The 16,979-nt window shown below is 37.1% G+C and overlaps 2 protein-coding genes across 2 annotated transcripts; both read left to right on the plus strand.

Annotated features, from left to right (window-relative positions):
- Nucleotides 1–443: 443 nt before the first annotated feature.
- On the plus strand, nucleotides 444–1,869 carry DL89DRAFT_266848 (uncharacterized protein). The gene is made up of 6 exons (XM_040887266.1): nucleotides 444–535; nucleotides 567–665; nucleotides 694–823; nucleotides 858–1,033; nucleotides 1,110–1,553; nucleotides 1,594–1,869. Exons 1-6 carry the CDS (start codon nucleotides 491–493, stop codon nucleotides 1,816–1,818), a joined length of 1,119 nt encoding a protein of 372 aa, XP_040744260.1. The 5' UTR covers nucleotides 444–490; the 3' UTR covers nucleotides 1,819–1,869.
- An 11,285-nt stretch (nucleotides 1,870–13,154) lies between these two features.
- DL89DRAFT_256869 (uncharacterized protein) lies at nucleotides 13,155–13,883 on the plus strand (the record flags this gene model as incomplete). Its single annotated transcript, XM_040885478.1, has 1 exon — nucleotides 13,155–13,883. The coding sequence occupies one exon, from the start codon at nucleotides 13,155–13,157 to the stop codon at nucleotides 13,881–13,883; it is 729 nt and encodes a 242-aa protein (XP_040744261.1).
- Nucleotides 13,884–16,979: the final 3,096 nt, after the last annotated feature.

The raw sequence follows: 16,979 nt of genomic DNA on the forward strand, positions 1-16,979 counted from the left end.
CACTAAACGTCCTGGGAATCGTCCATCGAGGCTTTTGAAGATGCAGTTGATAAGATCCGCGATGCGCGCAGAGCAGTGCTCACAAAGGACTGAAGGGCGAAGCTGAAGAAGCTGCTCAAGAGCTATCAGGGTCCGACTCGACAGTTTGGCTGCCATGCAGGTTGATTTGCGCAAGGCACTCGATCGATATGTTGCCATAGCGACCAGCGAGAGCCAGGAGAATCAGTGAGTGCCTGGCCCATTCGACCGGCTCGCGCGTGTTAACATAGTGCGGTTGGGCTTCATCCTAGTGTTTCCATTACCCTTTCAGAAATACACATTCTGCCAAGAGTTGAGCAGCAGCAAGTGACCACGGCTCGGTTCAGGGCGGCTCGATCACGGCAGCCAACCGTAAGCCCTAGCAGCAAAGTGGCACATGAAGAGGGGCTGCGTCACCCATTTCAGCTCCTCATCCAGAATAATTCGCAAACATTCCTATTCACTGGCCGACATGAGGTACTACCTGCGGATCCCAAAGACAAAGACGGTAAATTTGGTCGGGCTGCTGCCCTGACACTCTGCAGCAGGATTCCGAAATGCTGCGACGTCTCAGCTGGATGACCACGCTGCGTGAGAAAATGCGGGAGCGCCTGAAGGAACAGAGCAAGACTGACAAACTGACAGAGGTGAACGACCTGATGAAAATGCATTCAGGCGTACCTGGACGAATTGCACTGGCTCCGGGTGTACTACGAGGAGCACCACACATTGTTTCCGGAGACACTTGAGATCGAGTTTATATGGAAGAGCGCTATTGCCAGTAGCCTGCGTGACCTGATGGGTGGTTTCGGACGCCCACACTTTCCACTACGGAGCAGCTGGTGCTGGTGATAGCGACGGCGGAAATGTCAGCGGTGGGGATCGCAGTGGGTCGCGGCTGCTTGGCGGCCACTCTCTCAAGCAGCGCCGAACCCAGTCAAACTCTCTCTACATGGAGATGGGGTTTGTCCTCTTGTCACTGGCTATTGTAAAGTCAATGAGCGCCTACTCAAAGGTTGCCACGCTGGACACTGAGATCGAATGCGAGACTATCAACGCAATGACGCCCTGGAGCACGAGCTATTTCTGAGGATGAAGGTGCACAAGGAATCGAGGCTCTGAAGCGTGCCTCTGCTGAACTTCGCGAGGCAGCAGGCATATTCCAGTATATAATTGACCAGGTTCTTCCGTATTTGGCTGGTGTGCGGCTCAGTGTGCCTGATCTTACGCCTGACATCCAGTACATGCTGCAGACGCTGTCCCTCGCCGATTCAGATCGGCTCTCGGTGCGTGTTTGGCTTCGGACTGACAAGAACCAAAAGCGGACGCCAAACATGCCTGCCAACATGCTGCTCGAGATACAACAGCGCTACGAAAATGCCTCGGTGTCGCTACGCACGCTACAGAGCGGTGAATCACGTAGCGTGTCTGCAGATGTTCAGAACTACATGCGCGATGGGCAACAGCTGATTTTGGCCCAAGCTATGGTATACCTGGCCCAAGTGAACAGTGATAAGCAAAAGTTTGGCAATGCAGTCGGGATTCATGCGAGATGCACGTGAACTGCTCATTGAGATCAAGCGCCGCAAGCAGTCGGTGCATGTTGAGACTGCTAACAAACTCCTCAGTGGGCCCGTCGATGCTCTGTACAGCCTTTATCGCCGAAACAATGACACGATTGGTTTTGAGCTGGTTCCTTCGTCAGAGGAGCTGCGTGCAAAGCTCCCTTCAGGGAGGCCACTGTTCAGCCGGGCTATCGTATATACGACGCAGTTCGATACTGCTAATCAAGCTTCATGAGCATATGTTTTAAATTAGTCTCTTACTGTGATATCGTCATAAGAAGTTAACAAATCATTTCTCCATGTAGTATTTATTGAATACTGTGCTGCAACCAGGCAGGCATTGCTATTTCTACACTGAGCAGCAAAATTGAGTCACAAAATTTTTTCCAATATTTAGTTATGATATCTTCATCATCAGATTACATAGATACTTCCATTTGATATATGTTCAATGGGGCTTGACATAGTATAAAAGTATGTAGTCAAATGTTCTCTAAACATTGTACCTTGCATGATATCGAGGCAATAGTAAATAACTATAAAAATTGGAGAGGCAAAAATTTGACACACTTTGCCTTCATAGTGGGGGTCATTCCTAGACTTGTAAATTTTAGAAAATTATAATTTTGTTAGATAGATATTTGAATAATTGTTTTCAGAACTATTTTTTGCTACTAGATATTTTTGGAACAGATATTTATAATTGTTGTGTCCAGAATGTTTTTATGTGTATAATTGATTTTAAAAATACAAATATTTTTTTTGCCATTTCACCCAAACCGCCATCGGCATCTTGGAAAAGTTTCAGTGAACATAATTTCCTTGTGGTTGCTTAGCCACATCTATTGAGATATTGACTTTTGTTGCCCAATGATAATTAACCCCAAATATACAAAGGTTTTTCTTTCTGGTTGAAATTATGTTTGCTGAAACTTTTCCAAGATGCTGATGGCGGTTTGGGTGAAATTTTTATTTCACTGAAATTGCCAATAGTTTCAACATGTATAAATAATTGTTGTGCAGATAACTAACTCTGAATAACCTCCTTATTGAAGCATTTTCTATCAATATGAAATTATTACTGAAAATTCTTATTTTAAAAGATGTTTATGATATGTCAACATAGAAGTTCATTGACTCCTCAATTTTAGCTTAAATAAGTCTATCTTGTAGTTCTCTCATTGAAGCCTCTAACTCTACTTTTTGTGGTAAACTACTTCCAACTTCAGCATGAGTTGATCTCTCCTGGTTGTTGCTAGGGTAGTCAAAGTTAGATAGAACCCAAAGTGTGTAGTGATGTTCAACAGGAACTTTACTACCTGCTAGGATCTTCTTCATATTGTAGAGTAAGCAACAGAGTTTCAGCTGCATATTGTACACAGTTGTATTTCTAATTCTCACAACTTCTCTATTTGATAGCCTCTTAAATGTTACCTAGTTCTCCAAATATGCTCTTAACCATTGATCTAAATGAGCTAAGTCTACTATTATATTCTAACTCTGCCTCACTTAAGTTGGTTCCTCTTGGCTTTCAAACTGGTAAGCAAAAGTTATGCATTCCAAAATTCTCATTCTCTTCTGCTTCTGTTAACTCCTCCAGAATACTTTGAGGGTAGCCACTATCTAACACAACACAATCTACTGGAGAGATGTATTTCAATAGTAACATATTCTTAATCATCTTAGAGTCTGGGTGGTTTCTACATTCCTCAGTTGGTGAAACAAGGACAACCATTCCATTCAAATCAATGCAAACTTGTGTTCTATATCCTGACTTCTTCAACTTGAAGGAATAAAGATTTGGTTTGTAAGCACCATTATGTAGTGCTCGTGAGTCATGTCCATCTAACATAAGAGTAATATGCTTAAACCCTTTAGGATTCTGAATCTTTGCTGAGATCACTCTTAGTTCTGGAGTGGAGAACATTGTGTGCAAGTAGTGTGAAAGCTTCTTGTTCAACTCACTTAACTCTGAGATATAGAACATATTATGAATCACTTGGTAGCTGCTCTTAGGAATAAACCTTTCTATCTCATTGATTGATAGCCCAGCAACTAACTGATATAAAATCAAGAGTCCTTTCTCAACATTTCTATAAGGATATGGATACTGCTTTCTACCAAACAGAACATTTAAGAAGAAGAACACAGGAATCATTCCAAGTTGCTTAACAAGTGTATCTTTAATAAGCTTTATTTCTTTTACTTCATGAGCTTCACTCCTATAATACTTCTGCTGTTTATGCACTAACCAGTCTTCATCAAGAAATCTCCACTTTGTTGTGTAGAGCACATTCCACTCCTTCTCTCTTAATTCTTGTAATTGATTGTCTATCAGTATGAGGTAGTCATAAATTAAAATTTCAACTTTTATCAATTTTAGAAAATGGGATCATTCCAGAACTTCTTCAAGCAACATTTAGCTGAGATGTGTGAGGAAGAAAGAGATATGCTTACTCTGCTACTTATTCATGACTTTGATATGAGTGATGACCTAGCAATACAAGTGCGTAATTGGATCCAACATATTGCTACTGATTGTGAGGTAAGGGTTGAACATGTGTATGATGTATGTCAAACTTTCCATAGAGATATGGAGAGAATGGATGCTTATTCTTTGTTTTAAAATGGCTGCTATTCAACTGTGATTATTCTATATCCTATACTTCTAACTCTTAAGTAGCTCTGTTGCTTTGTTTCTCCTAACTATTGAGAAATTGCTTTTCCAATTGAACTATCTACTGGTGTCCTGATAAGAGTTGGCTGTTTATCTCTCCCTTTAATAGGAATATCTAGATAGAAGTATAAATATCCTCTGAATGTATAGAGTGTATAATGTGTAACTGTAAATTCATTACCTAACTGAAGAATAATGTAAGCAACTCTATACAATGATGGTTTCAGATCTGTATTCTCTTTGATAAATATATGTCTAGTTTTATCTAGTGTGATATTGTCTATTGCTGCTATTAGTGCATTGATGTTTTGCTCTTTTATAGAATGTTCAACCTCTAACATTTCTGATAGGCATATCCTTCTCTTTGCTTGTTTGCTATCTATCCAACCAATATGCATTCCTTTGTAGTTAACTAATCCCATCTCTTCAAAAGTATGATACTGCTTAGTTATAGGATAAGTAGACCAGAATGAGTTTCTCTGACTTAGAACAATACACTGAGCGGCAAAATTGAGTCATAAAAATGGAATTCATCGAAAATCTTCAATAACTTCTCAGATTGTTGTGAAGTCCACATGAGAAATTTATTTTATAATCTATGCAATGCCCAACCGTAGCATACAAAGTTATAAGCACGTCGCTCAAGAAATCACTGAGAAACTGATTTTTAAAAATTGTATTTTTTGACTCAATTTTGCTCTCAAAAATTCGACGATGTATCGCTCAATATCTGGTATGGCCACCATGGGCTTTTTTGACAGCTGCGATACGCGCAGGCATCGAGTTCACCAGCTGTGAGCAAATGGTTTCATTTACTTGCTCACACCAGATGTCCTGGACCCGCTCCCAGAGGGTGTTGAGATCTTCGATTTCAGGCCCATTACGGATCTCATGCTTAATGAAGTCCCACAAATGCTCAATGGGGTTGAGATCAGGGGACTGCGCTGGCCATGGTAGCACTGAAATGGAGTTCTCAGCAAACCACCTCCTTGTCCTAGAAGCCATATGGCATGAAGCATTGTCCTGTTGGAAGATGATGTCACCCTTGTCCAGCCCATACATCTCAATTGTTTGCAGTGGTTCCTCCTGCAGGACACCCACATAGACCGCTGTGTCAATTCCCCCCTCAAGCCAGCAGAGTTGGCCAGGGCCACATGAAGTTATGCATCCCCAAACCATGATCCCACCTCCACCATATTTTTGGGTTGGGGTAATGTGGTGATCCTGGAGGACTCCGCCTAGTTTACATAAGCACCTTTCACGTCCATCTGCTCCATTAAGGTGTATTCTTGTCTCATCTGACCAAATTACCTGACTCCAATTGGTGTCTGTCCAGCTCCCAAAGGCCATAGCAAATTGGCATCGATCCTTATGATGGCGATCTTTCAGTTGAGGGACATTTATTCTGCACATAGATCGAATCCCTTGGTGATGTAGTGCGCGTCTGATAGTGTACACTGAGATGTGCATACCAGAGTATTGTGCCAGCTGTTGTCAGATCTGCGTTGCTGTAGAACATGTACCAGTAGTAGCAAGTCGACATATGTATGTCTCATCATATAGTGATAGCAGCTGACTACGACTAGCATGGAAGTTCCTCTCTATGCTATGTTGTGCTCGGGCAATGCGTGATACTGTGGATTGGGAGACTCCTGTGTCCAATGCAATTTGCCGAGTTGATAATTGTTTTGTTAGAGGAAATTTGATGTGATTTTTATGTGATGATTGTAACTTTTCAGGCATAGCTAGAATAGAAATGAGATGTGGATGTGGATGAGAGAATGCTGTTGTCTTGTTGGCTAAAATATGGAATTTGCCCACTGCTGTTTTGGGTATAAAACTAAATGTCGAAAGTAGGAAAGGTCAAAAATGATCACTACTAAAAATTACTACTTTTTCAAAAGACAGTAATATCAAGGGAGTGCGACATTCTAGGAACATTGGTCTTACACAATTCTCATCATCGCATGCAAGTGATATGCATACCCCACTATCAAGGGTATTGCATCACTGCTTTTTCAGATATCAAACATTTTCAGAAGAAAAAATTTTTGTGACTCAATTTTGCCGCTCAGTGTAGTTATATTCTCATCAACTCTTCTAAGAACTTTTTCTGTTTCAAGACCACTCTCAAGTGAATCATATATTTGATAAAGTGTAGGTCTATTGTTGAATGAGAGATTAGCAACAACTACCATTGGATCTTCATTCGTAGTAAGCTTCTTAATAATTCCTTGCTTCTTTGATGTGATTGAGTTAAACCAATGACAATATGCTAGAGTATGCTGTTGTCTCACATAAATACAAACTGTATAACAACTACTAACCTTATCAACAAGTGCCATCCACTGAATTTCATAAGAAGTTGCAAATGTTCTGCATTCATTCATGAACTGAACTGTGGTAAGAAGCAAGTTACTATTCCATTCAACTGTTTGTATCTGAGAAGAATGTACAGTTAGTTCTATCCTAGTCAAACCAGAGTTTCTATAAACATACAATGTTTCTCCAAAGTTGTGCAAAGTTGGCATAACAAATTCTGAAAGTTTAGAACTAAGAGAGTTATGAACTTCACTAATCTCAAGAAGTTGAATAAACTTGTTATAAATTTTGTTTTGAACTTTAACATCTCCTTTCTTTGTAAACCAGCTAATACAGTTAGAACCAGACTTATGTAAATCATCAACAACATCTTTCTTTTCAATTCCTCTTTCTAAAAGGTATTTATAAATAATATTTCTAGATGAGATATTCTTATAATCCAATGTGATATCATCATTCGGTAGATATATTTTGTGATTAGCCATAGTAGCAAACTTCACTGCTAACAAAGAACTAGCTATTGTAATATTTGGTGTAGATACTTTGTAAATAGTAACTGGTCCATATTGTTCACTAATCTTACTTATATATTTTTATCCAAAACTTTCTCCAAATACTTTATGCAATCTAATACTAGCTGACTACTGCTTTATTTTCATATCAGATTCAATGCATATCTCAACAGCAACCTCATCAGTGAATGAGTCAACAAATATTTCAGAAGAATACTTAAATCCAAGTTGCTCTTTACCTCTAGCAGTATACCTAGCATCAGCAACATCAGGCATATTGCTTCTTTCTGACAACACTCTTATTAGCAACACTCTTAGTTCACTTTGGAAGGGGGTCATTCTTAGACTTGTAAATTTTAGTAAATTACAATTTTATTAGTTAAATATTTGATTAATCATTTTCATAGCAGATTTTTACTACTAGTTATTTTTATCATAGTTAATATTATTTATTTTGTCCAGCATGTTTTTGTGTGTATAATTGATTTTAAAAATAGAAATATTTTTTTTTGCCATTTCACCCAAACTGCCATCAGCATCTTGGAAAAGTTTCAGTGAATATAATTTCAACCAGAAAGAAAAACTTTGCATATTAGGGGTTAACTATTATTGGGCAACAAAAGTCAATATCTCAATAGATGTGGCTAAGCAACCACAAGGAAATTATGTTCACTGAAATTTTTCCAAGATGCCGATAGCAGTTTGGGTGAAATGGCAAAAAATATTTGTATCTTAGAAGTCAATTATACATACAAAAACATTCTGTATATAATAATTATAAATATCTGCTCCAAAAATATCTAGTTATAAAAAATGGTTCTGAAAACGATTAAGCATATATGTAAGTAAATTGCAAATATCTAAAATGTATAAGTCTAGGAATGACCCCCCTAGTTGAGGGGATATGACATGCTGACCAGTGTGCATATGATGGTATAGAACTTACCTTGACAACATACCTAAGATATGCAGTAGGAGAGCACAAAGATTATGTCTAAAGAAGTCATCATCATATAAATAGCAATTTGGGCTCTAAGTTGGTTAGAACTGTATACTTTTTCTATTGTATGATGATTAGTGGCATCCCATAGATACGATGCGCCATTCACTTATAGGACTTCATTATGAGTATGATCAGATAAAGACCAGAAATCATCATTTTTGGTACCAATGTTGTGTTCGTCTAGGAAATTGTACATGAGCAATGATATGAAAGTATTTGCCCATTGCTAGTGACCTCGATGCCGAGGCGTATCGCTGCGGTCAAAAAAGCCTATGGTGGCTATGCTAGCTAATGAGAAATAAATCAACAAATTTTTATGAGTGAAATTGAGTCAAAAATTTTTATTTTAAGTAGTTGATTTCTCGAATATTTCTAGACTGATATGCATGCAACTACAAAAAATATATTACTGCATGCCATGCACCATGAATTAATTTTATCATATTCAATGAACGTCGTTCAGAGAAATTTTTTAAGATTTTCGATGATTTTGATTTTTGTGACTCAATTTTGCCGCTCAGTGTATAATAAATTTGTTCAACTCTTAGAAAGTGGTGAGGTTCGTAATCAACTTACTTCTACGCTATCAGAACTAGTGATGCCAATTTCTCAATAGTTTGGTGAAACACTTGTTGCTTGTAGGAATGAAGGATTAATGAGGCTTGAACTTACTGTTCACTCTCCTGAGTTGAAAGAAGTAGAATGGAACATAAACTTAATTGCTAGTACACTGGAGTTTCTTAGTGATTATAGGACATTTGCAATATCTTATGAAAAGCAATGGATGGCACTAGTTGATCAGATTCATAACAAACATACATTGTGTATTTACTTTCATAAAGAACATGCTCTTGCTTATTGCCATTGGTTCAATCAGACAACTAAGAAGAAACAAGGAATAGCTAAAAAGTTGAAAAAGAATGAGGATGTGATGACTGTTGTTTCTAATCTTACATTCAATGGACACCCAACTGTTCTTCTTACATATGCTACTAGTAGTGGTCCTCTTGAATCTGAAGTTGTTCTGAGAAGAGATATCACAAACATCACTATTGTTCCTAGTCAGAGGAATTCCTTCTGGCCTGTTGCTTCAAGAGAAAGACAGCAACACACATTTGCTGAAATGGGACTTATTAACTATCATGGAATACATATTGATTGGTTAACAGCTCAGCAAGCAAGAGAGAAAGTTAGGCTTTCAACTCTCTCAATTGTTAGTGATAATACTGATGGTTTAGGAATAGATGACCTTCTTGCAGATATTAGCAATATTGAACTTGATGGTCTAGAACCTACATATTTAAGAGAAAATACTGATCTTAAGCTAGCTAGTTATAAAGTTGCTTATAACATACTTCATGTTGGAGATGAGTTCATAGTCAGTCATTACTTCTTATATACTTTTAGAGGATTGCCTTTCTACTATCTAGATATCTATATGATTCATATTGAAATAGTTAGCAATACTCACACTCATATCAAAATATAAGCAAGTAGTCCATTTGGTGAATATATTGCTTATATTATTGGCCAACCAAATCAAGAAGTAGTACTTAAAGTAACTAGAATTCATAATCGTATTATCTATACTGAGAGGATCTAGTTTTAAAATGGGCAGTTGGCAACCACTACTTCCATATCTACACAACTGTAGTTGCATATATCAAATACATGCTTAATACTAAAACCCCTATCTTCAGAAACATTCTTAACCCATGCTCTGATGTACACTGTTAATTTTCTGCTTATACACTGAGCGGCAAAATTGAGTCACAAAATTTTTTTTCAACTTTTTGATGCTATATCTTCGTCATCAGATAACATAGATACTTCCATTTGATATATGTTCGATGGGGCTTGACATAGTATAAAAGTATGTAGTCAAATGTTCTCTAAACATTGTACCTCGCATGATAACGAAGCAATAGTAAATAACTCTAAAAATTGGAGAGGCAAAAATTTGACTCACTTTGCCTTCGTAATGCTATTTCAATACCATATCATTTTTCAAATAATGTGAAATCACTACCCATAACTCTGTTGCACTCGCTCTTCAATAATAATATCTCGTCCACAACGTTGCTCAACTACGCATGGTACTATCATATATTCAATATGCGAAGAAAAATTTTGAAGGAAATGATCAACGCTTTAGCGCTGCCATCACTCTTATGGATGCTGAATGCATAGTTGATACTCACATGGCTAGTGTTCAACGCTGAAGAGAAATGAGTTTGATAGCTAGTTCACTGAAGGAATTATCAACTATAAATGATGTACAACTACACATCAGCTCACCTTTGAAGCAACGTAATTCGATGACATGATTTTTTTATAGTATCAGTATATAGATAAGTAGAGAGGTTACTACTGTGGCTATCTGCTCTATACTATGAGATGTCTATATGTAACCTCTGTGCCTAATGATAAGCAATTTAGTATGAATCATATATTTTGCAATTTTCTTAATCCCTCTTTAAGCAGCTCCTTCTGATCAAATATTCAATAGATCAAATCAGATGTACTTACTATACAAAATACATGTACTATAGGTAACAGTGAGATTGAAATATCTTAATGAATATACTCTATTCTGTGAATATTAGGAAGAAACCTAGATTCTAAGATAATCAGAAAAAGTATATTCTTAGTTTAGAGTAGTGTATCTCTATACAGCTATGGCCATTGCTTCCCTAGTTGAGGGGGATGTGACACACTGACCAGTGTGTATATGATGATATAAAATATACCTTGATTACATACCTATGATAACCAGTAGGAGGGTGCAAAGATTATGTCTAAAGAAGTCATTATCACATAAATGGCAATTTGGGCTACAAGTTGGTTAGATATGTATACTGTTTCTACTGTATGATGATCAGTGTAGTCCCCTAGATACGATGCACTACTCACATATAGGGCTTCATTATAAGCATGATCTGATAAAGACCAGAGGTCATCGTTTTTGGCACCTATGTGGCATTGGCCTAGGAAATTATAAATAGGTAAATAAATGAAACCATTTGTTTATGGCTAGTGAACTCGATGCCTGTGCGTATTGCTGCAGTCAAAAAAACCTATGGTGGCTATACTAGTTATTGAGAAAAAAATCGACGAATTTTGTGAGCAAAATTGAGTCTAAAATTTTTAATTTTAAATACTCAATTTCTCATATATTTCAAGAGCAATAAGCATGCAACTGCATGAAATAGATTAGTGCATGGCATACACCATGAATTATTTTTATTATATTCAACGAGCATCGTTCTAAGAAATTATTTAAGATTTTTGATGATTTTTATTTTTGTGACTCAATTTTGCCGCTCAGTGTATCAATACACTGAGCGGCAAAATTGAGTCACAAAAATTTTTTCTTCTGAAAATGTTTGATATCTGAAAAAGCAGTGATGCAATACCCTTGATAGTGGGGTATGCATATCACTTGCATGCGATGATGAGAATTGTGTAAGACCAATGTTCCTAGAATGTCGCACTCCCTTGATATTACTGTCTTTTGAAAAAGTAGTAATTTTTGGTAGTGGTCATTTTTGACCTTTCCTACTTTCGATATTTAGTTTTATACCCAAAACAGCAGTGGACAAATTCCAAATTTTAACCAACAAGACAACAGCATTCTCTCATCCACATCCACATCTCATTTCTATTCTAGCTATGCCTAAAAAGTTACAATCATCACATAAAAATCACATCAAATTTCTTCTAACAAAACAATTATCAACTCAGCAAATTGCATTGGACACAGGAGTCTCCCAATCCACAGTATCACGCATTGCCCGAGCACAACATAGCATAGAGAGGAACTTCCATGCTAGTCGTAGTCGGCTGCTATCACCACATGATGAGACATACATTTGTCGACTTGCTACTACTGGTGCATGTTCCACAGCAATGCAGATCTGACAACAGCTGGCACAATACTCTGGTATGCACATCTCAGTGTACACTATCAGACGCGCACTACGTCACCAAGGGATTTGATCTATGCGCAGAATAAATGTCCCTCAACTAAACGATCGCCATCGTAAGGATCGATGCCAATTTGCTATGGCCTTTGGGAGCTGGACAGATACCGATTGGAGTCAGGTAATTTGGTCAGATGAGACAAGAATACACCTCAATGGAGCAGATGGACGTGAAAGATGCTTATGTAAACTAGGCGGAGTCCTCCAGGATCACCACATTACCCCAACCCAAAAATATGGTGGAGGTGGGATCATGGTTTGGGGATGCATAACTTCATGTGGCCCTGGCCAACTCTGCTGGCTTGAGGGGGGAATTGACACAGTGGTCTATGTGGGTGTCCTGCAGGAGGAACTACTGCAAACAATTGAGATGTATGGGCTGGACAAGGGTGACATCATCTTCCAACAGGACAATGCTTCATGCCATATGGCTTCTAGGACAAGGAGGTGGTTTGCTGAGAACTCCATTTCAGTGCTACCATGGCCAGCGCAGTCCCCTGATCTCAACCCCATTGAGCATTTGTGGGACTTCATTAAGCATGAGATCCGTAATGGAGCCTGAAATCAAAGATCTCAACACCCTCTAGGAGCGGGTCCAGGACATCTGGTGTGAGCAAGTAAATGAAACCATTTGCTCACAGCTGGTGAACTCGATGCCTGCGCGTATCGCAGCTGTCAAAAAAGCCCATGGTGGCCATACCAGATATTGAACGATAAATCGTCGAATTTTTGTGAGCAAAATTGAGTCAAAAAATACAATTTTTAAAAAATCAGTTTCTCAGTGATTTCTTAAGCGACGTGCTTATAACTTTGTATGCTACGGTTGGGCATTGCATAGATTATAAAATAAATTATCTCATGTGGACTGCACAACAATCTGAGAAGTTATTGAAGATTTTCGATGAATTCCATTTCTATGACTCAATTTTGCTGCTCAGTGTATTTCTGCTAAGTAGTTGGACTAGCTTTTCTCTCTCTTCCTCATCTAGCTCAGCAAGTCGAGTATTAAAGAACTTGTAGAATAGGCCCATTGCAATAAATGACAACTTTTAAATTTATTAGTACATTGCATAGATGAATCATCAATTACAAGAACTCAGAGAAAAGGAGGATCATAAGCTCTACACAAACAAGTGGAAATTTCTGAATGATGACTGGGTAGTTCTTAAGCATACAAAATATCACAGAAGTGAAGTTCGTGAAGTAAGAGAAATCAAACTTATAAAAGATACACTTCTTAAACATCTAGGGATGATTCCTGTTTTCTTCTTTATGAATGTTTTGTTTGGCTGCACTCATTATCCATGTCCTTACAGAAGTATAGAAAAAGGATTGCTGATACTGTACCAACTTGTAGACAGATTGTCAATCAATGAAATGGAAAGATTCATTCCAAGAAGCAGCTATCAAGTTATTTATAATATGTTCTATATTTCTGAAATGCAAGATTTGAACAAGCTAACATTCTATCTGCAAACAATGTTTTCTACTCCAGAGCTACGACTACTTGCAGCAAAGATGCAGAATCCTCATGGGTTTAAACATGTAACACTAATGTTAGATGGCTATGATTCAAGAGCTCTGCACAATGGAGCATACAAACCAGGACTTTACTCTTACAAGTTGAAAAAATCAGGATATCACATACAAGTATGCATTGATGTGATTGGAATGGTTCTACTTGTTTCATCAACAGTAGACTGTAGAGATACCCCAGATTCAAGGATGATTAAAAACATGGGATTACTAAAGAGGATATCACCTATTGACTGTATTGGAGGTCATTCACAATCACTAAACTAAGTAAAAAATAATTAGAATTTTTAAAACTTTTTGTTCTTTTGTTTTTTGAGCTTCTCCGAAACCCCCTTCAGCATCCTGAAAAATTTCAGTTGATACGCAATTAATATGCTTCTACTGAGATACAGGCTGGGTCACAAGAAATCAACTGAAATTTTTCAGGATGCCGAAGGGGGTTTCAGAGAAGCATCTGTTCTTATATTTTTGTTTATTAGTTAATCTAGTTGATAAAATCTTTTTGGCCATCACTAAACATTCTGATTTTTAAAATATTTTTCAACTGCTAGTAATTGATTTGTTATTTAATACTTGGTTATTCTGATACAAGATATTAAGTACCTTTAAACTTTCTTATTTGTGAATGGCCTCCAGTGGATAGCCACAGTAGTATCCTCTCTACTTATCTATATACACTGAGCGGCAAAATTGAGTCACAAAAATCAAAATCATCGAAAATCTTAAATAATTTCTCTGAACGACGTTCATTGAATATGATAAAATTAAATCATGGTGTATGCCATGCACTAATCTATTTCTTGTAGTTGTGCGCTTATCGCTTTTGAAATAAGCGAGAAACTGACTTTTTAAAAATATAAATTTTAGACTCAATTTTGCTCACAAAATTCGTCAATTATTTTCTCAATAACTAGCATAGCCACCATAGGTTTTTTTGACTGCAGCGATACGCACAGGCATCGAGTTCACTAATCACAAATAAACGGTTTCATTTACTTACCTATTTATAATTTCTTAGGCCAACGCAATGTAGGTGCCAAACATGATGAATTTTGACTTTTATCAGATCTTACTCATAATGAAGCCCTATAAGTGAGTAGCGTATCGTATCTAGGGGACTACACTGATCATCTTACAGTAGAAACAGTATACATATCTAGCCTACTTATAGCCCTATTTGCTATTTATGTGATGATGACTTCTTTAGATATAATCTATGCACTCTCCTACTGCTTATCATAGGTATGTAACCAAGGAAAGATATATACCATCATATGCACACTGGTCAGTGTGCCACATCCCCTCAACTAGGGAAGCAATGCCCATAGCTGTATAGAGATACACTACTCAAAACTCAGAATCTACTTTTTCAGATTTTCTTAGAATCTCGATTTCTTCCCAGTGTTCACAGAATAGAGCACTTTCATTAGGATATTTCATTCCCATAGTCACCTGTGGGGCATATGCTTTGTATAGTAAGTACATTTGATTTGATCTAATATGTTTTTGATCGTAAGAAGCTGCTTAAAGAAGGATTAAGAAAGTTGCAAAATTTGTGATTCAGATTAAATGGCTTATCATTAGGCACAGAGATTACATATAGATATCTCATAGCATAGAGCAGGTAGCCACAGTAGTAATCTCTCTACCTATGTATATATTGTTACTATAAAAAATCAACTCATAGAATTACATTGCTTCAATAGAGAGCTTAAGCATAGTTGTACATCATTTATAGTTGATTACTCCTTCAGTGAACTAGCTATCAAACTCATTTCTTGTCATCATTGAGTACTAATCATGCGAATATCAACTATGCAATCAACATCTATAAGAGTGATAGCAGCGCTGAAGCGTTGATCATTTCCTTCATAATTTTTCTTCACATATTGATTACATGATAGTACCATGCGTAGTTGAGCAACGTTGTGGACGAGATATTATTATTGAAGAGCGAGTGCAACAGAGTTATGGGTAGTGATTTCACATTATTCGAAAAAAGATAAGGTGTAGAAATGGCAGTATGAAGTCAAAGTGAGTCAAATTTTTGCCTCTCCAATTTTTCTACTTTTTTACGATTGCTTCGATATCATGCGAGGTACAACAGTTAGAGAACATGTAACTACATACTTTTATACTATGTCAAGCCCTATCACACATATATCGAATGGAAGTATCTATGTTATCTGATGGCAATGATAGAGCATCAAAAAGTTGAAAAATTTTTTGTGACTCAATTTTGCCGCTCAGTGTACTAATACTATAAAAAATCATATCATAGATTTATATTGCTTCAAAGGTGAGCTGATGTGTAATTATATATAATTTATATTTGATAATTCCTTCAGTGAACTAGCTATCAAACTCATTTCTCTTCAGCATTGAATACTAGCCATGTGAGTATCAACTATGCATTCAAAATCCATAAGAGTGATGGCAGCACTAAAGCATTGATCATTTCCTTCATAATTTTTCTTCGCATACTGAATACACTGAGCGGCAAAATTGAGTCACAAAAAATTTTTCAACTTTTTGATGCTCTATCATTGCCATCAAATAACATAGATACTTCCATTCGATATATGTGTGATAGGGCTTGACATAGTATAAAAGTATGTAGTTACATGTTCTCTAACTGTTGTACCTCGCATGATATCGAAGCAATCGTAAAAAAAGTAGAAAAATTGGAGAGGCAAAAATTTGACTCACTTTGACTTCATACTGCCATTTCTACACCTTATCTTTTTTCGAATAATGTGAAATCACTACCCATAACTCTGTTGCACTCGCTCTTCAATAATAATATCTCGTCCACAACGTTGCTCAACTACGCATGGTACTATCATGTAATCAATATGTGAAGAAAAATTATGAAGGAAATGATCAATGCTTCAGCACTGCCATCACTCTTATAGATGTTGATTGCATAGTTGATATTCGCATGATTAGTACTCAATGATGACAAGAAATGAGTTTGATAGCTAGTTCACTGAAGGAGTAATCAACTATAAATGATGTACAACTATGCTTAAGCTCTCTATTGAAGCAATGTAATTCTATGAGTTGATTTTTTATAGTAACAATATATACATAGGTAGAGAGATTACTACTGTGGCTACCTGCTCTATGCTATGAGATATCTATATGTAATCTCTGTGCCTAATGATAAGCCATTTAATCTGAATCACAAATTTTGCAACTTTCTTAATCCTTCTTTAAGCAGCTTCTTACGATCAAAAACATATTAGATCAAATCAAATGTACTTACTATACAAAGCATATGCCCCACAGGTGACTATGGGAATGAAATATCCTAATGAAAGTGCTCTATTCTGTGAACACTGGGAAGAAATCGAGATTCTA

This window comes from Linderina pennispora, assembly GCF_002104995.1.
Source record: "Linderina pennispora strain ATCC 12442 chromosome Unknown DL89scaffold_5, whole genome shotgun sequence".
In the NCBI taxonomy this organism is placed as follows: domain Eukaryota; kingdom Fungi; phylum Kickxellomycota; class Kickxellomycetes; order Kickxellales; family Kickxellaceae; genus Linderina; species Linderina pennispora.